Genomic DNA, 26,873 nt, shown 5'->3' on the forward strand with positions numbered 1-26,873 from the left:
GGGGCTGGAGCTAGATCATCTTTAAGGCTTCCAACCCAAACTGCTCTATGAAGATAGGATTTTCTCATTTTTCTTCAAAAAGCTCACACTCCTTTTTTATAATCCTTATTGTAGAAAAGATGCCTCAGGGTAAAAAATAAGAGTGCAAACCAAACCTAAGAACCATTCTGCGGTAAATTTAATTTCCTCAGTAATATTTTATAACCTAAATTAAAAAGCATTTGGATTCATGATTGATGAAAAGTGTTCAAGTACATTACCCTCATCTTGCTGAGGTTTCTGTAGTCATAGTAGCTCTCATATTGTTCTGCAATTTTCCTGCATAAGATAATGCCATTTTCCCAACACTGCAAGCAAATAAAAGGTGCTCAGTAATTCAAAGCAACTGTTTGACAATTTGTGATTTATTAGTGGTCCGTTCTATATATACTAAGCCTTGTTGCTACTGAAAATATTTGAACCCACTGTCTCCTAAACATGCTGATAGCTTCTGAGTAATACTCATGAATTCTTTGAAGAATTAAAAATATATTTAGAGACTTATTTAATTAATTATTCTTTCTGCACTATGCACAAAACGTAAGTCATTGCAAGAGTGATGGATGACTATTTTGACGCTACATGAGATGGATTCAACACAGTATGATTTTTACATTTTAAAATTGTACTTTTAATACATCTACCCTAATTTTTTTAGGTTGTACAGTACTTCATTGCACCATGTAAGTTAAACTATATAATTACAGCGTTGTTTGAAAAACATGATGATCAACATCCATTTGATTACTTGTTTTAGGCTTACATGAATTTTACACTAGCTACACAAAATTGTAATGCATTGCATGTTTGTCAGTAAGATGAATCAGAGCACTATGTGGATATAAAATTTTAGACTACAGGATAATTACACTTGCTTAATTCAGAATAGGCATTTGCAGTAATGACAACGAACTGTGATTCCCTCAAACAAATTCATTTTTAGTTTTTAAGAGATACAACATGGCATTGTAAGGTGTAAACATAGCCTTTACAATCCTCACTTGGTCACTTAGTGAATTTCATTAGCTTTATAAGGCTCACTTTCACCACCTTTAAAATGGGGGAAAATGATACCACCTTTTATAAAGTGATTTGACAGTTACAAAGCCAACTGCTATGCACATGAAAATTATTCTTATATGTAAGTGGGGGATTTCTAGGATGCAAACACAGAATTAAACGAAATGTACTGCATCGGTAAGTAACTGCTTAATCAAGCAAGAACAAACACTTCGCCTCAATACAAGAAAAGAGTGCAACCCTGGAACTAACATCCTAAAATGAATAAACTACCCTTCCCAGATCCACTCAGTAAAAGAGGACTATTTTACCTTTCCCCTATCGAAGTTTTGAATGATGGTCAGATGGAGACACTCCTTGCGCTGCCACTCTGTTTGCATGGGGTAGTTGAGAAATTCCCTGAGCGGCCGGTCTGACCACTCCAGCAGCTCGTCGTACAGCAGGAGAGTGTAGGCAGCCTCTGCAAGACAAACCACAGCACGGCACTCACCAACTCCAAACACATTACACACACAAACAAAGTACACAGAGATGTGAATGCTTTTCTTGAGAGCCACCTTTCTAATGGGTAATTGATTTATTTTGAGTATTAGCCAGATGGTATTGGTATTTTTTGGACAGAGTTACTATTACAGCTATAATAAAAATAGCTTAAAATTTTCATACACTATTTAGAGTCACTGGGGCACTTCTTCTGGAGTCTCAAAATACAAAGGAGACAGAAATTAAGTAAGCATTTCCTGCATAGCCCCAGTCTTCCCTAATGCTAAGGAGAAACCCTCAATAACTCTGCTGTCTGAAAAAAGGAACAAGGACTGGAGGATGAGGAACATCAGTAGTGAAAGAGGAAAGACAACAAGACTGTGGACACAGTCCAAAAGAGAGGGCTGGGAGGAAAACAGGGAGGCAGATGTGTGCTTAATAGAATCCACTCCTTCCACAGAGAAATAAATTCCTGATAGCTGAGCCTTACCAGCTGGCCATAACAAGAAATTTAGAAGTGTAATATTTTTCTCTTTTTAATTTTTAAAATTTTATTTAGTTTTTGGTTCGGCAGGAATCAAACTGGTTGTCAGTCTCTACTCAGAGAAGTGTGTAGTAATCTTTATATTAATCAGTATAAATTATCTGGAATATAAAAATTATTATTTTTTTTACATTGATTTCAGAGATTCCTCAGAAACAGTACACTAATATAATATAAAATTAATATTTTTATTGGAAAGTCAGACTTCAGCAAATTACAAAACACCAGAATTACTACTGGCTACAACAATTCAATTTGGCTAACTGAGTATATGTATTATTGATTTCCAAGCTAATATTCACAGTTTATGTTGCCACTCACAGGACCACTTTGCATGAGTGAGTCAGCACAAAGATGGGCCATGTTCTGGAGATGACTTCATTGGAGAAAGAAGTTCCCTACTGACTTATTTTATTGCAGATTTTATAGGTTGTACATAAAGCAAAAAAAATAACAATAAAGTACTAAAGTTCTTTTTGTGCTAAGCTAAGTTTGCCCCAGACAGCCACATCCTACTTCTGCCTCTGCCATATGAGCTCCCATAAGACAGGCGATTTAAGCCAAATTTTACGGGATTTTTTCTAGCAGTAGTGTTCCTCTACACGTCCAACTGAGAACCTGTGGAGGAAAAAACATCACTGCAGCAGACAATTGTGTGAGAGAGTGCCTTGAACCCCAGTATTGCAAAATGCTAAGTGTGGTGCAAAGTGGTGCTGTGCTGTGGTACACCCATGCAAGGAAAACCAGCTCGAGTTCCACAGACAACCTTAATTCTGCATCACACTCAGCAGCTCTCAGGCTGCTTGACTGGTAACCACCTTTGTCATAGCTTCAAGCTACATTTTTCTACTCAAGAAATGAAGCACATCTATATGACAATTTTAAAAATCCATGAAGCTGATAATAAATTATTCAAAATCATAAGGAAGCAAAAGATAGCAGAACACAAGTAGCTGCTCAGGATAGCTCACTGTGACCTTACCTTTCTAAACTTGGCATCTAAGTCCTTAACAAAATTTTGTCTGCTCTAACAATGTAGTTTTCTTAAATTATAATAAATTTATACAGAAGGTTTCTAAAATAAGAATGATCATACTGGATTACAAGTCTGAATGTTTCCTCCACCCAGCATGTCTGGCAGTGGCCAACACAACAAATAAAATACTGATACCTCAGAGGAGAGAGGAGAGGACTGTAACTACTGACTTGCATCAAAGCACTAAGGAGAGATAAATAGGGTTGACTCATGATGTGGAAAATTCAATTTATACAGGAAATATTCAAAACACTAGATTTTTCTAAGGTGGATAGGTAAAAAGTCTCATTACAGTTCTCAGGAGGAATCAGTGCATTTATGTGATTCAGCCTCAAGAGTGGTATATTTATAGCCCCAACTGAGTGCTGTGTAAAGAAAGATTTGAAATAATGTTTTGTGTAAAAATTACTTTTTTTTTTAACAGAGCATTTTTAGAAAAAGTCCAGTAAATCATACTATGGAAATGAGAGAAAAACCATTTCATCCCTAGGATGAAACAATGCCATTAGCAAACTAGTGCTGCAACATGAAGGAATGCTGCTGAAGTATCAAGCTTATTTTCCTAATTCCAAATTCTCTAGACCAGCTGATTTACAAAAATCTGTATTGTCTCTCATAGGGCAAGGCAATGAACTACAAAAGTCTGTTTTCTAATTATGGGAGTGAGACAAGTCTTATTAAGGCTCTTAAAAAAATTAAAAATAATAATAAATTTTAAAAAAAGGAAGCAGTAAAATCTACCACAGCAAAGAATGCAAAAATCACACAGATGAATAACAACCACATGGGAAATATAACAAAGTCCTGGAAAAAAATTTTGAGCAAAATACTGTTTAAAATCAGAATGGATGGCAAAACAATTGCCATCCAATTGCCTAAAAAAATTAGGTTCATATCATAGTTGAAGGTAAACTGGACACATAATAGTACCCAGTGCAAAAAAGAAACTCAATACTCCTCAAAGAGTTACTAAGATCTACTATGCAAAATAATAGCTTTATACAAAAGCCAGCTGTGGCAAAGAGACTTCTTAATAATCAAAATTCTCTCGTGACTCACTATTGCCAGGTCACATGAGGAAACTAAAATCTCTTCTTAACAGATCCTGCTATCTAGTCCACATTTAAATGCATGAACTGCAAAGGGAGTGTGGAAATTCCAAGTGAACAATGTTTCTTATGGACAGCAGAAAAGCATAAGGAAAGTTGCTGTGACACCAGGTACCTGTAAGCTGTTTACTGGAGACTCCCAGCCAACTAACCTGCTTGTAAGAAAATTCAAAATCTAGAAATTTTGAACATATGCAATTGCAAAGACTGGGGAAAAGCTGGAGGTATTACAAGGTCAGTAAAATATTATGGCAAAGACAGTGTGATTTAAAAGGGTACTGATTTTATCTCCTCCAGCACTCACTGATGGCAAATAGTTCCCCAAATGAAATGTGTGTTTAGCTGTATAAACAACAGCCATGCACAATATTTTCTTATTTCTTCATGTAAAAAATAACATCCTTGGCACAAAATTAGAGAAATCTTGGACAATAGTACTGCAAATGTGGTATGTGAAGATTTAGAAAGACATCATGAAATTGCAGTACTTGTCATAGGTTTTAGGATATCTACCTCATTATGAGTAAGTTATATGGGTCTTCCTTTCTTTTATTTCTTTTTTTAAACCAAAAATGAGGTTCTGAAACACAGCTGTGTTGAAACACTTCACCAAACAGATAGCGAGGAGCATGACAAAAAAATGTATAGGCTCAGATACCACTGAATGAACTCATAAAAACTTCTTCCAAACTTCAGTCCTTTTGGGTGAAAAATGACCGTATCACACATTTATTGCTAGTGGGTATCAACAGAAGTAATTTACATTCACCATGGCTCAGCAAATAATAGTGCCGTGGGGCTGAAAAAAGCAGTATTTTGAGACATCAATTAGGCAAGGAAACTCAGCTGTTGCCTGGGTTGCTATGTTCTGCACTGAGGATACAGCTTACAGGCTTGCGAAAGACTGCAAACCACAGACCAGTCCTAAATATCTTTTTCTAGTTTGTATTCAGTTACCTGTGAAGTTTTGTGCTTTCAGATGTAGGTCATAGAGCTTGTGAATATAGCGAATATACATCTCTTCCTTGTTCAGTTCAGTCTTGTAAAAATTCTGAAATAAAATTGAGTTTTGTAATAAAATGTAGTAGCTAATAAATTTATGATAATGGTTGTAAATAAAAGACTTCAAACATAATCTTCTAGAAATATATGCACAGATTACATTTCTGAACATAAACCTGCTATTTGTTGTTACATGGATAAAATATGGACTACAATATCATAAATCTTAGTTCAAAACCTTCTTTATCTGTTTACAAGCCCTAAAGCAAGGTATGAAAAAGTTACAGGAAGAGGAGTGCAAGCCTATAGTGCTGTTCACAAGTACTGCCACATTCACAATGGTCATGCAGCTTAAGTCCTCCTGCTAGACATACTCCATGTTCAGGATAATCTGCTTTGGTTAATAAAAATTTATAGGCTAGAAAAGTCTAAGCACTGGTTCTCATTAGCAATTAACAATTTCTGTTTTATTATTTAAATCACTATTTTAAACGATGCAGTTTTTCTTCTAGTGTACAGTATTCATATTCTGTGCCACTGTTTCCTAAATTGAGTTATTATCAAGGAAAAAGGTGGGAGAAACACTATGAAAACAAAAAAATAAAAACTTTATAGAGAAAATATTTTTAAACTGATTTGAGAAAATTTAGCATTCATTGTCTCTCTGTTGTGCAAGAGTATTAAAAATTTCTTTGAAAATGATTAGGGTATGAAATCCACCTTAGCCCATATGAGTCATTGAAAATCGTCTTAAAAAGTAATATGGTGTTTTTAGATTTTAAAATATTTTCATTTTCTTTTCATACAAATCTTGGACACTTTGCTAATAATAGATTAAAACCTCCTTAGGGATGAAAATAATCCAGGTACTTTAAAGAATTCAGATCATGCAAGATATTTTGACAGCAAGCCAGCTGCTTTATAGCTTCATAGTAAATATCATCCTTATTTAGAGCACTATTTTTCTACTGAAGAAATCCTTTGTTCTCTTATGTATGACTGCTACTTAGAAGTGATCCCAAATTGTTTCACTGACGTCAAAAACGCAGAATTACAAGTCAGCTTATTTTGTTTTTTTCCCCTCTGGCTAAAAATACAGCTTTTCAAAAAATTCACCATGAAAATGGAAACTTTCCAAGGTTAACAGAAGTCAACAAACTTGTCAGTGGAAACTGGCCTAGAATCAAAATGCGTCTTGTAAACAAAAATGACATCTTTTTCATACTATGGTTTAGCACTGTTGGTTTGTGGCAATAAAGATAGCACGACAACAGGAGGTCTTGAGCAGCATTTCTGTCTCTTTTACTAGGGAGAGAATAGTCAGCCTGCAGTTTTCACAAGATATCCCATACTATATGCTATATTAACAAACTTGCATCAGTTATTGGAAGAAAAGGAACAAGAGAAATCATGTAGGGTTTGTTTGGTTTGGGAGAGGAGGAAAGGCGTGTTTGTTTCTACAAACTCAGAGACTAATTAAACTTGGAAAGTACTTTGGTAAAGTTTATCCAGTAGGAAGAGACTTAAAACTGAATAATGCAGTTTTGGAGACCTTTCAGAACCAAGCTAGGAAATGCCAAGGAAGACTATCTCCCTACTGCACCAATCTCAGCCTGGAAAAAATAATCAGTGATCATAAGTGTAGTGTTACTCTGTCAAATTCTACTCAAATTGCAACAAGAAGCAAAGTATATCCTATTCCAATGTGCATTTGTTCAACTGAAATCGAAAAGGGAAAGAGAAAGTATCATACAAACCAAAAGGCTAACGGTGCAGCCAATCTTTTTGCCATCCACTTCTCCCATTTTCATGCAGTCCCTAAAGCAGAAAGTAATGAAAGTCAAAAGTTTATCCTCTTACAGTGAAGGACACCTCAGAAAACAGATACATTTCACTTAGCAAGCTGACTGAAAGGATTGCATTTAGCTGAAGAGCTGACCCAAGTAGCTAAGAGATTTCGTGCCTCCTTTTATAGTACATTGAATACCTCAATTGTCAAGAAAGTCAATGTTTTCTTTTTGGCTCTGTCATTATTATGTGACCTTTTTTTATCACATAGGGAAAAAAAGTAGCCAGTATAACCATGCTGAAGTAAAAGAATAACAGGCAGGCATCACCACATAATCAGTAAAAGAAATTTAACATGACTTTAAAACATTCTTGCATACATGAGCCAAACAATTTTCCCAAATACTCTCATAACTAACAGCACACCACTGCTTTGAAAGACTGGGAGTCCTAGAGGTTGTAATCCAGCTGGTCCCTGAAGAGAAATAGCAGTGCCATACTTCTAGAAATTAAGAGCTCGGTCTCTTTGTTGATGAAATAGCTTTCTTTCCAAGCTATCAGTGATGACAGCAAGTGCAGTATTAGGTCTCACCATGTGTCCCTACGGAATGAGGGAGAAAACCTTACAATTAAGCTCTGGACAGTGCTATAGTTGGTGGCAATAAGGAGGACTGAGCTGAAACGTGAAGCCTCTACACAGGCTCATAATTGACTGGGAAAATTGCTTTTAGTCTCGCACTCCTGAAAGAGAGAGTACCTGCCTCTCATTTCCCTCTCCTTTGATCACATGGTAGAGTCAGATGCGAGGTGTTCATCCAGAGATCATGTCTTTGTATACACACTTACTGTGCCAGCTGACACCACAACTAAGCATGATTGACACAGTAATAAGAATTTTACATATTGTGTAAAACAACTGTCAGGTGATTAGTACTGAGCTCTGTGTCTTCAGACAGACTTGAGTCACCAACCTGCTGCCAAAAGTTACTACATTGCCTGACAGCAAACTCAAGCCCACCACTGGATTTTTTGCACCATGGGGAGCCTCCTTGGTTGTTTTCATCCTGCCAGTTGCATTTTCCTGTTGGCTAAGCAGCTGCTGTCAGAGATCCTGAGCACTTACAGCTGCTCTATCCACATATCCATGTGCAGTCAGCATTGAGCAAGATAACTGTATTTGTTTCCTAATATTTCAAAGACGACAACCCTACCTCTAAACTGCGATAACCACTCACCTGTAGTCCAGGAGCCTCTCCATGAGGCGAGTCACAGTGGCAATTAATGAAACACCACTTTCCCTCCATGTTTCCCGCTCAATTTTCTTCAGCAGACTGGAAAAAAACAAGCCAGAAAAATGTCACTGTTTATTTTTAACTGTCACTATGACAACCTCTCTGCTTTTACCACTACCTTAATACCTTAGCAACATCTCTGATAGTTAGATTTTTTTTTTTTTTCACAAACACCCTCCCAAGAAGTGCAATTTGCAAACAATGTCTTACCTAGGATAAGGACCAAAAAGTGGAATTCTAGTCCAGGAAGCATTGACAAAACAAATGATTTTTATATTAGCTGCATAAGGTTAAAAATATGTCAAATACCTAATTTTCAGAACATATTCATATCCCAAAGACTAAAACACAATTCTTCCATAAAATTTTTATATTCACTTCATGCTGATATGTCAGAAAATGAGGAATTTAAAAGTGCTCTTAGAAAAGAATATTCATCAGCTTAATATACCTTCTAAATTTTTTAAAAAGATTTTTCTTTCTCTCCTCTCTTCTCTAATATTTCAGTAAGCATGATATTTAAGAATAGAGTAGGGATTTGAACAAGATGATTCCCCCACTTCACTTAATGTTTCTTTCTGAGAACACACTATACTGTACATGTAAAATTCCAGTACCTTAAAGTGTCATAAGATTATTTTGTTAAAAACTGTTGTGCAATGTAAATTCCTACCATGCATTGAAGTGGAAAGATTTCAAAATGTCAGTAAAACTGTACAATATAATTCTCTTTATTATTATTGTTCTTTATATCATTCTGCTACAGGCCTCTGTTTTTCATTGCTTAAGTTTATCAAATATTTGTCATTTAGGCATGAATTTCCACATTTTCTCTATAAGAGTGAGCAAGGAAATATTTATCTACAGAGCTGTGTTGCTTTTATACTTTGGTACAGGAGCTCGGGTGGATGACATGTCCATGGAGATATTTCAGCAGACTCCCTGAAAATGTACTCAGTTATGGTTTATTTAGAAGGATCTGAAAATTCCCACAATCATATCCTTAAGAGCTTTTAGAGCACCTCTGAACCTTCTGTCTGTCAGCTCCACTGACCTTCATCCACCCTGAGCATGCTCAGTCCCAAAAACCTCCTACATCCCAACCTCAAACCTGTAACAGCGCTCAGGAACTCCTACCTGCCAACTGCACTAGCTGTACACTCCAGCTCTGCTCCTCACAGCCTCAGGGATGGCACAGATGCAATTCTCCAAGCAAATTTGACCTAAATGAAGCTGTGCTCTGCTGGAACCGAGGAGCAAATACTGATCTTCATCCTGCACTCTTATATGAATCCTAAACTCACTTCTTCTCTTAAGGAGGCAGTCAGATGTCTTTCCCTCACAATCAGAGGCTGACTCTTTTTCATTGCTAGCAGGCAGATGATAAGGCCATCCTTAATCAGGAAATGCTGAAGCATTAAGCTGGCACCTCTGTTTTCCATACAGAATACCTTAATTAATTTTTGAACCCCTTATGTTCCTTCTAATAGAAGCTTTTGTGTCTAGTAAGAAATAAGAGTAGATCCCGTCATGTTATTGAATCTTGATTACCACAGGGATTTTTCATTTCTACTGTGTTTTAACCCTATGTTAAAAAGGAACATTTCAACTTAGATTCAACAAAATAATTACTGATAGCTCCTCTAGATCCTCTAGAAAAACAACAGAAGCATGACTTCTCTTTCAAAACAGATTGTTCTTATCTGCCTTCGACTTATACATTTTCTTTAAAATTGCATTGGCACGTTCCTTATAAACACACAATTTGTAATAATGAGTTGAGTTGGTACATTCAGAGTACTTATACAAACTGACATCAATGTGGTCAGTTGAAAAAATTAAAGACTTGCCTTCTGATGCATTCCTCCCTCCCCCCCCCCCCCCCCCCCCAGATTTCCAGCACAATGCACAGAACAAACTCAGAATGAAAAAGCTACTCACATCCATTCTGCCTAAATCTAGATAGACCTGAATCCCTGTTCTTACAGATCCCAAAGCATAGCCGAGATGCTTGGCTATTTGTACAAAGCACTAAGGGGGTTAAACAACAAAGGGAAACTATAAAAATGTTTCTGTCTATGCATGCTAATATAGCCTAACACCTGAACTCACCTGAACAATTATGGTTTGCTTTGTTTTGTTTGGTGGAGGGAAAAGGAGGTATATTTAATTATTTTTAATCTTGGGTACCCCAGGAGTAAAAGAATAGTGATCCAGAGGACCAGAGTTCTCCAGGGACAAACAGCAGGCTTAGAACAATGTTCAGGCTAACTCAATCATGTAGTAAATGGATTTTGTATGCATTATTCAGACTTTTAGCACACAGGCAGCTAATCCTAGAGGTGCTTTAAAACATCTGGATGCTTCTTTTAGAGTTCAAAGACTTCACTATAGCCAGAGGTTCCCTGAACGAGTCATAAAGGCTCTCAAAAGGCTCACTCCAGACAGATTCTAATGGACTGGGCAGTGATGAATTCAGTCATGCATTTGGAGAAGAAATTAAGATGACTGAAGACAGCAGAAGAAAGGTAGCAGCCATCACTTTTTATATAATAGATTCATGGTTCAAAAATTCATCCAGAAACTGGCAGAACTCAGTTATAAGTCCCTGCTCAGCTGAATGTCAGCTACAATCTCTTCAAAGAGAAGCCTCACTGCCAGGCCCCCAAGCAGAACCCATTAGCCCAGGTTTTGTGCTTCAATGGGGCCACCTAACTTCCAAATCTGAAATGCCCTGTCTTAGGCCAAACTGAAATACAGCTGCAGAAGTAATAAACTGCCAGCATCCATCTGATTCAGAAGAAAGACCTACTTCTGAGGATTTTATTTTAACCACCAAAAATAAAGCAAAATCATTCTTTTCCCTGTACTAATAAATTCAGGAATTCAATTGCAGTATTACAGTGTAAATGTAGATCAGAACAGCTTTCATACCATATTTACAATGGATAGCAATTGCAACATCTAGTTTCTCATTATAACAAAATGTTCACTACTTCATGCTTTGCATTTCCTTCAAATGACATCAGGAGCTAATCAGTGAATGGTCACATTCAAGTCCCTAGAAAGACATTGATTCAAAACAAACAGCAGTCACCTTCCCCCTACTTTCTCTTTTTATTTGATATAGATAATTCCATTGTAGGCAACAAATTCTAAGCACATATCTTATCTATCTCCAGAGATGCTTATAATTTATCCTTGAAAATAGATGTTCAAAGGAAAGAAGCAGTGATTGTCTCTGGGGAAAAAAAAGCAGTTAATGGGGGAGTTAAGAGATTTAAATTCATTTTCCAAATCAGGCAAAATAAACAGCATGACAAAACCTGAAAGTCTCCCACCCACTGCAGTTCCCAGGCTGTAGGTGTGTGCATCCCCTTGGTTCCCAGTGATACCTATCAAAAGTAACCACGCCTAATCTTCAGAAAGATCAGGTAACATTGTAGTATTTTCTGTCATTGAAGACCATGAAACCACAGCCTGCTGCAAAACTGTATTACTATTCCAGCTTTTGGGTACCTGCTACATCTCTGCCACTTCAGCCTAAACAAGTCTGTTTTCGTGCACTTTGTAAAGACACCCTAATATTGCTTAGCTTAAATTGCCCATGGAAGAAATAAAGAAACCCCAGAATCTCAGGCTAACCAACCAACCCTGTCTCTTGCAGTCAACTCCCCAAACTGTCCATCTGATTTTCATAATTTGTCTTCACATGCCCTAGAACAATATGACATTCTCCATTTCAGATCATTAGTATCTTCTACAGGCTCTCCTCTTGAGAGCTGGTAATGCATACAGACAATCAAAGTAAAAAAAAAGAACAAACTAATAATAAATACTACCTTTTTCATTAGCTGGGAGTGAACTTGAGCACTTTGAAATTTCACAGAGTTTAGTTTTAACTTCTGTTATACCATGATAGAAACCACATGTATAATGATGCTGTGAGACATTTTGCAATTTAAATTACCATGACTATGTTTTCAGCATTTAGATTTATAAAAAGCTGTCAGCATTTTTCACTGTATCATGTTTAACATTCTCCAGTTGAAATCTAACTCAAAATCATAAAAAATTAGGCATTGTATTTGATACCAGTAAGCTTTCTTATAGAATTTTAAGTTATTTCAGGGATAGGCACACTGATGTATTTTACATAAGCTTCATTTTATAATTAGAGCTTTTCCTTAAATGACTTAATTTTACAGTTAGAATACTGTATTACTAAAACATTGAAAATATCTTACCCTTTATTTTCTTTACTCAGATTGGGAAAATGTCATGAATAATTACAGGAAAGTTCTGCTTAAGCATACTGTACTGCTGTTCACTATTATTCATTCAATTCCATACTATTCTGCCTAATTTTCACCTTTGCTTCCGTACATGATAAATATTTAAAAACTCTTTTTTAAACTCGGTACAATTACAGATTATGAAGTGTTTGCTATTTTCAGACACCAAGACCTGACTCTTGTTCTTTAACCAAAGACAAGAGAGCCAAAAACAATACTTAAGGAAGAAAGAATTATTAAGAAACAATACAAACAGGGAAAAAAAAGTCATGTTTTTAGTATTACTGAAGAAAACACAGCAGCCTGGAATCCTGAAGATGAACAATACATCTCCTACTGAAATAAACACATCAGAAATATGTGAAATCTTTCACTTTGGTGGAATTGAGCTCTGAGGAACGAGAGAGACGGAGCCCTGTTAGTTATTTTGCATCTGTACTCTGTGACAGTCATTTATTTCAGTCAGTGAAACAATTTATGCACAACTTTAGGGACTTCAGCATTATCATTAGCTGTTCCTATTAAATTTAAGTGACATATCATTTATTAAAAAGCACTAAAAGCTTAGCCAGTAATTTATCAAAAAAATTAGAAAGAAATAATCTTATCAGAATAAATACAATTGTTTACATCAAACAAGAAATCAACAAGTGACATTACTCAGAGGACTACAAGTAGCAATAGAAAATCACTTATTAAATGCTTTGTTGAATTGTCATGCCTTGTTTTCAAATGCTCCATCTGAGCTCTACCTGCACCCTATGCAATTATGAAGCATTTCTTGCTTTTCTGATTTTAAAATTAGTAGGTAGAGAAAGAGAATGCTCTGTGATATAACAGATTTAGCCTTTCCCAATTATAGCTGTATGCAAGTACTGCCAGACTTTACAGATGCTATGCAACACCATGAAACATTTTATTCTTCAGATTTTAAGGAAATAAAAAAAGAAAAAGAAAAAATGAGCATCCCAACTGGTTTAAGCATTACATTTCTACAATGACATTAGCCTGTGATACAACCAACTGAACTCAAGGAATGGTAAGATAAACATATTACTCACATACTGTTGAAGAGCTCTCGGTATGTTTCATCACCTTTACCTTCTGACATTAGGCTGTCCAGTTTGTCAATCAGCTTTGCTTCCACCTGCAACATATAAGTGTGGTGTAAACAGCTTCTTTTTCCTTTAATGAGATTAGAGAAAACGGAGGGAAGATCTGGTTTTATGTAAGAGACTTTGCTAAATGCATATTTTAGAATTATTGGTCAATCATGTGATAAGCCACTTCATCTCTTTGAAGCTGTTATAATTCCCGAGGTTTGTAGGGCTTTCTTTTTTTTTTTTTTTGTGGTGGTGGTTTTTTGAGTTTTTTTTTGGAGGGAGGGAGCTAATTTAAATTGAGCAACGTGACTTTAAAACTACAGGCTGAGTAGCATTTGCTGCTGCTAAGGCAGCTATCTATTTATGGAGTCGGAGGAAAAGCACACAGCCCAAATAAATTGCCTGAATTCTCATTGCAAGGCTGTAAGCACAAGATATTTTCTTAGGCTGAAGTAAGAATATAATCTTTTCCTACCTGCACCTCATTCATTATAATTTAATATACATAAATGTCTGCACTGTTCAGAATACTTGGGAGCTCAGACTCTCCCAACATTCTTACCTGCCCGTATTTCATTAGAAAGCAAATTTCCTGGACTTACATATTAGCTATCAAGGAAACTTGGTGGTTAAGAATATCCAGTGCTAATGATTCCTTCAATGCATGTTTTTAAGTGCATTGATTATAAAAAATATAGAGCTGATGGTACACTGTGTATTTATATTTCAAACCTCCTTCTTATCAGTAATATATTAACAATCACAAGTCTAGGGGAGAAACCAAGCTATTATAATTATTTTATTACAGAATAAATCTATTACAACTTACACTTGAAACCAAACTTAAAAGACAGAGTAGCAGAACAAGTGGATTTTCTTCCTTCTCATTACTTGTTAACATTTCTGTGGTGATTTTTAACAATAAACTTATATATTGACATTGAAAAGCTACCTACTCACATCACCTGCACTACTCTTGTTTTCAATAGTTTGGTTTGTGCTTTAGATGCAACTCCCACCCTAAGCCTTATGATTGCCTGGGAGTAATTAAAATACTTCTACTTTCCTTCAATTTGAAGCAGCAGGAAGGAGGGCACTGAGAATGGTTTGAGGCAGTCTTAACTGAGTGGGAGCTGAGGGAGCAGATGGCATTCTTGGTAGTTCCTTCCTAGCCCATTAAGAATGTGTTTGAGCAACAAGCATTCTTGGATCTTTACTGAAGAACATCTGGTCTTTTTCCATAGTAACCAAGAGGGAAGCTGGTTGAATCCTATCTAACCAGCAGTCTGTACCACTGTAAAGCAGAGGTGAAAATCCACCACAGCAATCTTGTTAAAAACAGCTCCAGTTTTGTTCTTCACTTCATGAGGCCATGGATTTTTTCCTCATCTCACATAAGTAACATGATAGTATTAACATCTCACATAACTAACATGATAGTATTAACAGGTGAATCTTACCAGCCCTGCAAAGAGAAAAAAGGGAAAGCCCTTGTGGGTACCTTCTCCACCCTGAACCACCAATGGAACTCCAGGTTCAAGTCTGCTAGGACTCTATGAAGTGCTTTATATTCAGTGCTGTTCTATAAAGAGCTTCACACAAAGTACCTGTTTGAAGTTGCCGCTTCGCCTTTGCTCCCAGTCCATCATGTCATGGAAAATAGGAATCATTACATTCCTCAGGTCTGGCTGAGGGATCAAGGTCACTTCCAGGAAAGGGCCAATCAATGCTGGAATAAAGTGAAGCTTGTGTTCCCCTAAAATGAAAATGAACATAAACCTGAATGTGAATTGGGTGTCCTGTGAGTTATCAAGCAATCCAAATGCTGTCTGAAGAATGAAAAAATAGCATTTTAAATGCCTATAGTTTTTTTCTTAATCACACATATATCATAGCATGGGCTATTTCTTAAGCCCAAAAAGTGAAAGCTATAGACAAATGAAGAATATAAGGCAAACATAATTTATGAGATTTTATTATGCACTACTGAGTTCAGAAGTGTCAGTGGGTTAGCCATATCTGAAATTAATCCTCCAGCAAGTTAACAAAGACAGACAAAGTACTGTCTCTGCATTTCACAGAATCACAGAAATTCAAGGCTGGAAGAGACCTATAAGATCATCAAGTCCAACGCATGTTCTAACAATTCAACTAGATCATGGCAGCAAGTGCCACATCCAGTCTTTTTTTGAACTCTTCGAGGGATGATGACTCCACCACCTCACTGGGTAGATGATTCCAGTATCTGACCACTCTTTCTGTAAAATACTTCCTCCTTAATTCTAGCCTGCATCTCCCTTGACGCAGCTTGAGACTGTGTCCTCTTGTTCTATCTGTTGTCGCCCGGAGAAAGAGACTGACCCCCAGCTCACCACAGCCACCCTTCAGGAAGTTGTAGAGAGTGATGAGGTCACCCCTGAGTCTCCTTTTCTCCAGGCTGAACAACCCCAGCTCCCTCAGTCGCTCTTCATATGGCTTGTGCTCCAAGCCCCTTACCAGCCTCGTTGCTCTCCTCTGGACACGCTTAAGCAACTCAACGTCCCTCCTAAATATTATTATATTATTATAATATTATAAATATTATATTTCACGAGAATAATTTGGTTTCTAATCTCTACATCCTTGTGTTTACAAAATGGTTAACTGTCTGGTATTCTGTGCTCATCAGAAAGAGGTAAGTACTTTGTTTTTTACCCATCTTTAGTTTTGCAAGTATAGAAATGGAAATATGTGTTTCAATAGCAGGAGAATAAAAATATGACACAGCTGTTCTCAAAACAACTTGCTTTAAAACCAGTTCTAAATCTTACCACATTCCACTTAAAGGAAAATTAAGTTCTTGCCAGAAAAGCTAGAAATGGCAGAAATGGCATACAGTAAACACTGACCATTCAGTTTCAGTTTTCCACAAGTGAGACTTCTGACATCCTCAAAATTAAGAGATTATGAATCAGGATGCATTGATTTTTCCAAGCTAGGAATTCATTTACATCCAGCCTACCTCTGGATATTCCAGTGGGCATTTACCCCTGGTTGCTGTGTGTTCAGTGTTTGAGTTTGCGCAAAGGAAAACAACAACTCCCTTTTCTGGAAACATCCTAGGATGCTTATCCCTATGAAAGCAAGGTGACTGTACAAGGATCAAGGCTTTGGTTACCATGACTCTTACTGCTACAAGAACTGTAAAATGTTGACCAGCACAACACCAATTGAAATAAATATCCTAGCATTTAGTTGGACATATTACCAGATGAGTTCCTTATTACAGGGGTGAGTTTTGTGGAGATGAGCTCCACAAAACTCACCCCTACTGAAAGGCGTCATTTGCCTGCATCCCAAGCTTCTATTGAGCAGAGAACAATATGAGTGGGGAGGTGATGCACACTAAGATGTATGAGCAGGAGAATATCCTTGGGAAAATATCCTTGATACACCAGTTCTGAAATACCCACCACGTATCCATGTAATATAGAGGGATGTCTCAGCAAGTCAGCAATACTAAATATTGTAAATTGTAAAGTTTTCTGCGTTCTTCTTTTCGCTGCTGATTTATGTTCGGCCGGGAGATAGTTCAGGGAATTCCACTTGCTCGGTTTCTCGGCTGTTTTGGTTTCTGTGGTGTTTTCGGCTGTTAACCGAAAGGTTGGTGGTTCGTGCCCACCCAGGGACGCCACTTGTAGGGTTTTCTGGCTGTTGCTGTTTAGGTGGCCTGGAAAGGCCCAGGGATGGCCTTGGAGAGCCGACGCTTCAAAGAACGAGGAGAGACTTCTGATCTTGTCTCGGTCTCGGTGTTTATTAATTGTTTATCTAAAAGATTTTCTTTCAGCCCGACAGAGGTCTGCACAGCAAGTCAGCCATGGGCACACTGCGAGCCCCCTGGGCGGTCACTTATCTTTATACTTGAAGTTACGTATACAATATTTACTATTTCTCCCCAATACCTTCTACCCTTATTAACCGGTGCACTTTTAGTAATGACCAATCCCAAAGTGCCACCACCACCACAGAAGATGGAGGCCAAGAAGAAGAAGAAGAAGGACAGGACACGCCCCAATTCCTCCATCTTACTTCTTTAGACCCCCCTGTACCAAAATCCTAAACCCTGTGTTCTACACTTTAACTAACTTATCCCTTCACCATTCACCCAGTGAATTCCTCCCAGCCCTCATACAGGTGTCGTCTCCTGTGTAGGATCAAAATCCTGCCACCAGACACTTCTGGCAACATTCCAGGATTCCCGAGCCCCCCAAGGGTGGTCTCGGCCTCTCTGCACCTCCATCCTGAGGTGCTGAGATCCCACAGTAAATAAGTAAAATATTTTTTTCCCAAACAATGTTCAACTGCATTTCTCTGACACTCATAATTTCAAACAGTTTGTACAATTATTGCCTAAAAATATAAATGTGTTCCTAAGTTTATATTCAAGCAGGCATTTCTCCCATGTTGTCCAAATTCTCATTTATACATTAGTCACTGACTTGTTTATGCCTTTATATTTTAGTGCAACTAAGACTTCAGAGAAGACTTGATGCAAATCCAGGATCTCAGGAGACCTTCAGAATTAAGACATGTCTTGTCCTTAAACAACAATTTGACAACAGGACTAAAAATAAGAACCTAAGTATATTTCAAGGCATAATAATTCTTCCCAAAAAGAGTAGTACTTTCTTTCTCAATTTTCTCTGATGGTATTTTCTCAGTTGTCAGGGAAGAAAAGAGGATGGGTCAGCTACAGTATCAAGGCACAGAAAGCTGAGTTTAGCTATAAAGAAGGGAATTATAAATGGCAAACGTTTTGCTAAACTTGAATCAAGACTTCATGTCTTGAATGTAATTATCAACAACTCATCTATCACTGGGAAGTAAAAATAATAGGCAAAGAACTAATAATTTGTTTTCATTTTAAGAGTTACTGATGATGTATTTAATCACTTACCTAAATTTTGCCACATACTGAAGATTTCACATCCCATTGTTACCCGCATGTCACCATATCTGCAGTGTATTAAAAAATAAAGCAAGAAAGCAAAAGATAATTTAAGAAAATCAAGTTTATATGCCATTCTGTGACATTAATAAATGAAATGTCTCATTTGTCATCTCCAAAAAAAAATCCTTTGCTGCCTTCTCCCAAGTGTTTTGCTCTTTTGATTGTACCCCGTTAAAACTGGATTTTTGAACCCAGGTTTATTTGAAATATTGTCAAAATGCTACACATCAGTAACACAGCTGCAAAGCAAAACCTATTTTTGCCACAACATGCTCCAGTTCTCTCTCTGAGAGCAAATGGTTTTGCTGTAGCTTCAAGACATACAATTAACTCATACATACAATAGCATGGCAGAAGCACCTGAACAAGTCTGAGTGACTAATGCTTTCACTGGCAATGAGTGGCTCTTTTCCTCCCAGTGTCTGAAACTCCCAGTTTAGGCACTTATGAAGGTTACTGGCTCAAAGACCTGTACAAAGGGCCAGAACCAACTCTTGTTCTAGTCAGTGGACATACCATTACGTTTTTCTTTTGGTGGGTCCTTTTGCAACATCCAATGTCTTGCATTTTGAGAAATTTTAAATCTATTACAGTTTTCTACAAGCTGATAGCAATACTTACTTTTCTAAAACCTTTTTTTTCTTGGAAGGTGTGAACATCTCCAGTTGCAGACATAACTGGTTTATAAAAATGACAGCAAGGAAAAAGTAGGAATCCCATATCTATAATAAGCACATGGCATGTGGTCATTTCATTTTCTCAGTACGATCTATGATCACCCAAGAAGCAAAATTTCCAATCACAGCCCTTGTTTCAGTTTCAACTGCTAAATTAGTCCACCTGCTTTAGACTAAATTTCTTTGACTCGAAATATACTTTCCACCAGCCCCAAGATGTTCAGCAGAAATGCATCTTTTACATATTCTACATCTCAAAATGCAAAAGTTTCAAAGTTACAGATTGGACTTTTTCATCCCTCCAAATCAAGAAGCCTTACTTTTGAAAGTTTCCGTTGGTTATATTCAAATATAAAACTATAAGAGTTATGTCCATAAGTCCAAAACCCAAAAAATTCTGACACCTCAGAAGTTATCACATAACAGGACTGACATTCTCTGTCCATCAGATTTTATAATACTATTTGCAAGTCTCACTTGCTGCAAGCTTCACTGGACAAAACTAAAGCCAAATTTTCTTAAGATGTTGCAAATATACAGATTTTTTTGTGCTCATGCTTTATGAAATAGATGTTGAATATTCTACTTAGAAAACTTAGCGATAAAATTAAAGATAAAATGAAATACTAATTACTATGACCCAATTATAGATGCTCCATGACTGGAAGTGTAAAGGGAGCCCTATTCCAGGCCCTGCAGTTCAGCAGGACAGCAATAACATTGCTAATCAAGTCTAAGCAATATAGAGGCCTTGTCTAAAGGAAATTCTTTCAGCAGTTTTAGCTCTGAATTTACATAAATTCATAAAGAATAGGCTTCCTCATGTTCAGTTAAGCAGATAAATCTGCATTTCCGCCTATCTATCTAACAGGAGTCTGGATTTTCAGAGAAGCATCCACAACCCTGCTGGAAGTCAACAGGAGCTCAGGGTCTTCTCTAGGAAGGACATTTTGCACTTTTCATGATGCAGCAGTTGGACTAACATCTCTTGGTTGGGCAGAATATTCATTCAGGTTTGTTCCCATGGAAATGTGTCTTTCCAGACACATTCCTAGATCTTCTCATCTGAATCCTAAAAGCATAATCTGTAATTCACAATTTATTATAAATGCAGTATCTCACTGTATGAGGTATGCACTAACATCTTTAACTACATTCACTGTGAAGTGTCATAATTTTCTAATTTTAATTATGCAGCATGTTAATTGGTCTGAGAGAAACTACAAAAATATAAATCTGCATTTTATATAATCTGCATTGATTAAAAATCTGAAATACTTTCCCCTCTGCAATAACTCAAAAACCCAGCTAAATAACTTCATTAGTTTTTAAGAACCAAAAAATTGCTACACAAAAATCCTAAGTAAGCAGTCTAACAAAGAGGCTCAAATAACAAAATGAAAAATTAGATGAAATTAAAAAAAAAACCTCGCAGCACTCATTTATAAGATAGTCCTGTATTTAGGAAAAAACATCCCTGAGCAGTTGAAATTGCTGATTTTGTACATATTCTAGCTATTTAGACGCTGGAGCTAAGTGTAATAACCACCAAGCCCCAGGATGATATAGCAGCTATTGCATCTATTGTTTACCTTGTAATCAAAGTTTTCATTCAAGAAGTTTTTACGAAGTGCATCTGAAAGGTACAGGACTGTAGTAATGATCACACTGGGAAGAAAAGAATGAAAAATACAGGAATTTTCATTATATGGAAATTCATATTTAATGCTCAAAGCAGGACAATTTTCCAGTGAAGAAATAGATGTAGCGTGTCTGGTGGCATTAAATAATACATTTTCAACATATCATATAAATACCTAACAACATCTATTAACAGAAAACATGCTCATTAAGATAATGAGCGCTGAAAGAAGGTGCACCAAAACCAGACATTCTATATAGAACATAATTTATCAAGACTGATCATAAACTTTGTTCTGAAAATAATTATGATTTCAGATTTATTATACACCTTAATAGTATTAATACCCACAGTTGTACAATTTGTTTTCAGCTTTCTTGGTATTGAAAATGTGTGCATACAGATTATAAATATAAAATATTTAGTAAATGCTAATATTCAACACTGACACCCTTATGGACAAAAAGTGTCTTTAATGACAACAGATAAATGCAGAACTGTGTGAGCTCTGAGAGAAGGATCTGCTTCTAAAGATCTCTATGCTGTAAATGTATGTTGCAAAAAGTCATATATTACCCTACATTTACACCTGCATGAATTATGATTATCTTAAATAAATATATATGACCAAGATCCTCTCACAGTGGTTGTCACCAGAGATCAATGATGGCTTTCTTTAGTTGTAGCAACCAACTTTGGTAATCTACGGAAACAGAACATTCTTTGAGATTATTTAAATACACCTAATTCAGTGGTTCAAACTTTAAGCTAACCTCTTGTCTTCCAACATATTTAGTCAAGCTAGAAATCCATGTAAAGCATTACATTACTTTTGAAAATAGTCAGAAGTGAATACTTATGGAGAGAAAAAAAGATAAACACAGAGAGACAATATTTTTGCTGTTATGTATTTTACAACAATCAACTGTTTAAAGATCTTCTGAGAAAAAGGGTTATATCTACACATTTCATTTAATTACCATCTGTCTATTATTAATACATTTAGTTCTTCTTTGAACAGAGATCTTGACCAGCATGTTGTTACAATGCTAAAATGTGTTTCCATTTCTATATTTTGGACTTAATCTGTTCTACTATTTTTTTGCAATGCTTTCAAGACAAAAAGACTTAAAAATAACAACAGCAGTATATATATTTCAAGGTTACAATATTTTTCATTTTACAACACTGGAGAATTAAATGTAAGCCAATCCACCTAGAATATAGACTATATTTTTCTTCTAGAACTTTGGACAGTTTTCGCATTTATAAATAAAAACTGGCTATCTGTAATTTCACATATTAGTAGTTTAAATGTTTACTTCCATCCTCCTATTTTTAAAATTACTGTCCCTGCCAAACTTTACCTTTGCATTTGATGTGCCTGAACACCTGCACCAGCCAGTTCTGAGACTGTTTTTAGAACAGGTCTTGAGTCTCAAGTTTTATTTATTCCTATTCCACTGCTCAAGTGTATTTTCATAGATATTATTTTCTCAAGGATTACACTGTAACTTTTCTATCCAAGTAGTGTTCCATGCTTAGCATTCATCAGTAAGTTAGCCCCACTTTTTCACCAATGGAGAGTTACAGCCTGTGTACAGCACTTGCTCTTGCAGCATGGAACACAAAGTGAAATGTTAGTAAAATGCAGTATAAGCAAAGTTAATAATGGAGGCATGGATAAGAACAGAGCCCTGTCATTCTTGTTGTTGTGCATGATTTAATTCAAGGTCCATATGCTTCACAGAATGGAAATAGTTGGTATATTTCAGGACGACATTCTGGTAGAAAAAGTCAGTTCATCTGAATTTTTGCTATATGAAATTTCCATCTAAGTCCAAAGTAATAAATCCCTGAAAACAGTGCTCAAGAGAAAATTCCACAAGATCCATAACCATACTGCCAAGTTTACATGACATAGTTCTATTTATGTCTGAGACAATTCCTTTCTTGCTACATTCCTTCCATGGCAGGTGAAATTGAAGAGAAAGATCTGCTTCGAGTCTTATGAAGTGAATGCAGCTTTCAGAATATTTTTTGAAGAATGTTCCTGAGATAACAGAATAATTGCAATGCAAGTATTTCTTCCTGCAGGGAACTTAGCTCAGGTTTCATTTATTTGGTAAGTCAAAGTTATGGTATGGATTAGTTGATAAAATGTGGATGTCTAACATGAGGGGATACGTTGTAGATAAAAAAAACCTCAAAACACCAGATGCAACACACAAGGTTGAAGACATTGTTTTCGACCTACCATCTGTTATTCTGAATCTACAGCAGTCTAAAATCAGGTAGAACAGAAAGCAAGCTAGCGCTAGGGATGCTCATAGACAAAAAAAGCAGAAATGCACAAAGCAGAGGCAGCAGCCAGAGGACAGCTGCCTGGTTCGGTACAGTACTCACATTCCAAGTTGATTCCCGGCCAGTGATTGCCAAACAACAACAACATTCATTTGAAATCCATCTGAGTATCAAACTATAAACTACTGAGCTTGTGACAAAACTTGCTTTTCTTCCACTTACCACCTGCCACATATTTGTTCAGAATACCTGTTTTACAGGAGAAAACCCTCTACTTTTAGCGACTAAGTTATTCTGGACTCATACACAGGATGCTAACCCAATGTCTGGTAAGGCCATTGTTGATGGAATGGCTTTTCCATCAAATTTTCAGGGCAAACCTTTCTGCAATAAGCTCTTTGAAAAACCCAGAAGTTCAACAACTGCTTACTGCCTGGGCTATGCTCTGGCAACTTGGCTTTTGCCTGGGCAGCCAGTGGCAGAAAATGAAAATTTCCTTTTCCATGGTGATATAGGACAAATGTGTAGCATTAGCTTCTCATTCCATTCTTTTCTATCAGAGTGAAATAATCCCAAACACAAAGGTATTCAAACAGAAATTTCTTTCATATTTCATAAAGAAATGAAATAAATCTTGAATCACATAAATGTGTATTTATCTATTGTTATAGGTTTATGAGCTTATTTATATATGCATGCCTATGCATATATGTTTTTTTGTGAAGGACAGAATGCCAGGTTCAGTTGCTAGCAACATTTTGCATTACATAAAAGCAAAAATTTGTTAGCAACACTATGTATTACATAAAAGCAAGAATTTTTGTTCATTGTAGGAGTCTCAGACTCCCACACCATGGGAGCTAACAGGATTCTTTAGAGCAGCCATTATGATGACACTAATGCTGATTTGATACCTTCCCTTACTGTGTATTCCATTTGAGTTACTTTTATAATAATAATAATAATAATAATAATAATAATAATAATAATAATAACAACAATGTATTTTAGCCATTACTGATTTTTATAACCAAAAGGATCCTCTGCTTAAAGTACTTATGCCCAACTGTCAGTAGATAGATTTGAAATTTCAGTGTAAGCAACATATCATGTAAACCTTACTTTACAGATAAATTATTTTACTATAAGTAATACTATCTGTACATCTATTTGCATGCTTATAATATTCAAATTGAGGATTCGATGACCTAGCATCTCTACCATTACGCAGAACGCTGATAGGCTATACATTTTTAAGTAATTAAGTAATAATAATTTAAGTAATTAAGTAATAATAATTAAGTAATTACACAGAGATCTTGAAAATTAAAGCCTCTTGTATACCAAGAAGCAGAAAAATAGTTCTTTGTGCATTTGCCTATGATACATAGGCATAGTATATTCTGAATACCAAAGATTTGCTCAGCAAGTAGTTGAAGCTCCTTTGCTCTCCAAGTCCCTCCTCAGCTGTTAATAATACAACATATCTGAAAAGCTCAGCTGAGTGTGTTAACTGCTCTCAAAAGAAGCCAGGCATTAGGATTAGACAGGTCATTCTTCTCCTAACTTTAAGGTAACTGAAGCCAGTGACCATTACACAGAGATTTCCAGGTGAAACTGTGAAGATCTTCTCCAGAAGTTTCATTTTTAGTCAGGCATATTTTGCTATAAAATTTGGTATTTCTCTCTGGCACTAGGCAACTGATTCTGACGTCTTCCTATATTATGTGGTGCTCCTCTGCAGTTACAAATAGAAGCTAGATACTACCTAGCTGATGTAGAAAGTCTACTTCTAGAACTTAGAAAGAAATTAAAATCATCATTTTCATCGTAAACATAAAGTCATATTTTTCACTTAGTAGTAACATTCATGTTAGAAATATTAAATGACCATAAGTAATTATTTTGCTTTCCTGCATGTGGGCTGATTATCTCAGATATTACACAGTTATGAAACTTTTAACAGTTATTTCTTTCTCTTTGCTCAACTGTTAGGAGCTAAGGATGTTTTTGCATGTTCTCTTTCCATTACAAAATACAACTCAAAAATGTATTTCTCTGCTTTAGTGCTAAATTTGCCTTTTTAAATGTTACTTTATTTCCCAAATTTTAGAAGTCAATTGGCAGTTTATAATGCTAGCCATTAATACTTTCACACATTGGGCATCAGAACATCCAGAACTATAGATCATGTATGTGTCATCTTGAAACATCTTAATTTCTGAACAGTTACAGATTTGACTTCTTGAGCTCATAGTATCTTCTGGTTTTGGTGGGTTTTTTAAAAATTTCCCAGACAGCATCCAAGTATCAGATGCTACATAATTACTGAAAATATTGCAACTAGAAAGAAGAAAAGCCCTTAGGAACCAGGGGGCAGTGAGATTTTTATATGTAAATACTGTATAGTGTACAAATTATGGCATTTTAAGACTTAAAAATATTTCATGTAAATCTAGTTCTGCATACATAAGAGAAAAAAAAAAAGTAATTTCTCTCTCAGGAAAAGCTTACTCCTTGATTATAGCCTTGCTAAGACTTATTTCTTCCCTAGGCTCAGACAGGCTAAATCTTTCTTCCTGTAAATATCAGACAGTGTGAATTCGTATATCACTCTAGGCACAGGGAGGAAAGCAGTGCAGCTGTTGATGTGATGGCAGTGATGGGTGATGTGACCACACACACACTGCCTTCAGGTGAGCTACAGTGAGTGAGAGGCCAGACAGATAGAAGGCAGCCATGGGATATAGGAAATACAGCACCTGCTTTATTCCTGGGAAGCAGAAGTTTGAAAAGACCTGGACTGTTATTGGATCACTCAATTCTGCTCTTAAAAAGATGGGCTAGAACTTCTAGCTTTTTCTTTTAGACATGAATGGAGCAGAGAGTTCAAGAAGTTCTGCTTTCAGTCCTGAAGAGTCTCAGATCCCTGGAAGTGCTCTGGCTGATGAAGTCTACTTCAAGCCAACTAGGACTAATAATAGCCACAATCAGACTAAACCTCCCCAAACTAGCCTTCCTCTGCATCTCAACCCATGCATTCTTCAAAGCCATGCTCTTCCTATGCTCAGGCAGAGCAGCTCACTTCTCTCAGTGGGGCAAGCAGTGCCTGATTTCACATCCTGCCTTTAGGCTATTTCCTTTGCACTTAAATGTTTTGGGCTGGAACAATTCTAGCAAAGCTACTACTCTGTGCTTTTGAACACTTTGAGGAAGCTGAAGGAAGGCAGTCACTGCCATTGCAGTGAGGAACACGAGGTAAAGGAAGAAGCTCCCATTCAGAAACAGCTCTGGAAAAACTCTCTGCAGCTGACGAGAGAACAGAAGCAGATTTTCCTTTCTGCTGCCTCAAAAAGGAGCAGAATAGGAACATAGGAATAACGAGGCTTCAGCCTTCACCACACATTTAAATACACCTGGTCAACCCTCTTTTTCACAGCAAACTAGCTCTTCCTCCACATAGGAACAAATTCCTAGCCAAGCAATTATTCAAAGCTGAATTGGTAAAGATGTGCTCATAGCCCACTTGCTATAGTGGGCAGAAGTGCT

General features: G+C 36.6%; 1 protein-coding gene across 1 annotated transcript in view; it reads right to left on the reverse strand.

Moving 5' to 3' along the window:
• The window catches only part of DOCK4 (dedicator of cytokinesis 4), a 224,171-nt gene that overhangs the window by 26,098 nt on the left and 171,200 nt on the right, over positions 1–26,873 (reverse strand). The window contains exons 28-38 of the mRNA XM_058804667.1: positions 20,971–21,046; positions 19,323–19,423; positions 18,648–18,706; positions 15,319–15,467; positions 13,670–13,755; positions 8,524–8,550; positions 8,257–8,352; positions 6,991–7,051; positions 5,189–5,282; positions 1,371–1,519; positions 261–347 (exon numbers count right to left, since the gene is read on the reverse strand). Of these exons, the coding sequence (XP_058660650.1) occupies positions 261–347; positions 1,371–1,519; positions 5,189–5,282; positions 6,991–7,051; positions 8,257–8,352; positions 8,524–8,550; positions 13,670–13,755; positions 15,319–15,467; positions 18,648–18,706; positions 19,323–19,423; positions 20,971–21,046 (985 nt within the window). The remainder of the gene's footprint in view (positions 1–260; positions 348–1,370; positions 1,520–5,188; positions 5,283–6,990; positions 7,052–8,256; positions 8,353–8,523; positions 8,551–13,669; positions 13,756–15,318; positions 15,468–18,647; positions 18,707–19,322; positions 19,424–20,970; positions 21,047–26,873) is intronic.

Source organism: Ammospiza caudacuta, chromosome 5 (assembly GCF_027887145.1).
Source record: "Ammospiza caudacuta isolate bAmmCau1 chromosome 5, bAmmCau1.pri, whole genome shotgun sequence".
Lineage (NCBI taxonomy): Eukaryota > Metazoa > Chordata > Aves > Passeriformes > Passerellidae > Ammospiza > Ammospiza caudacuta.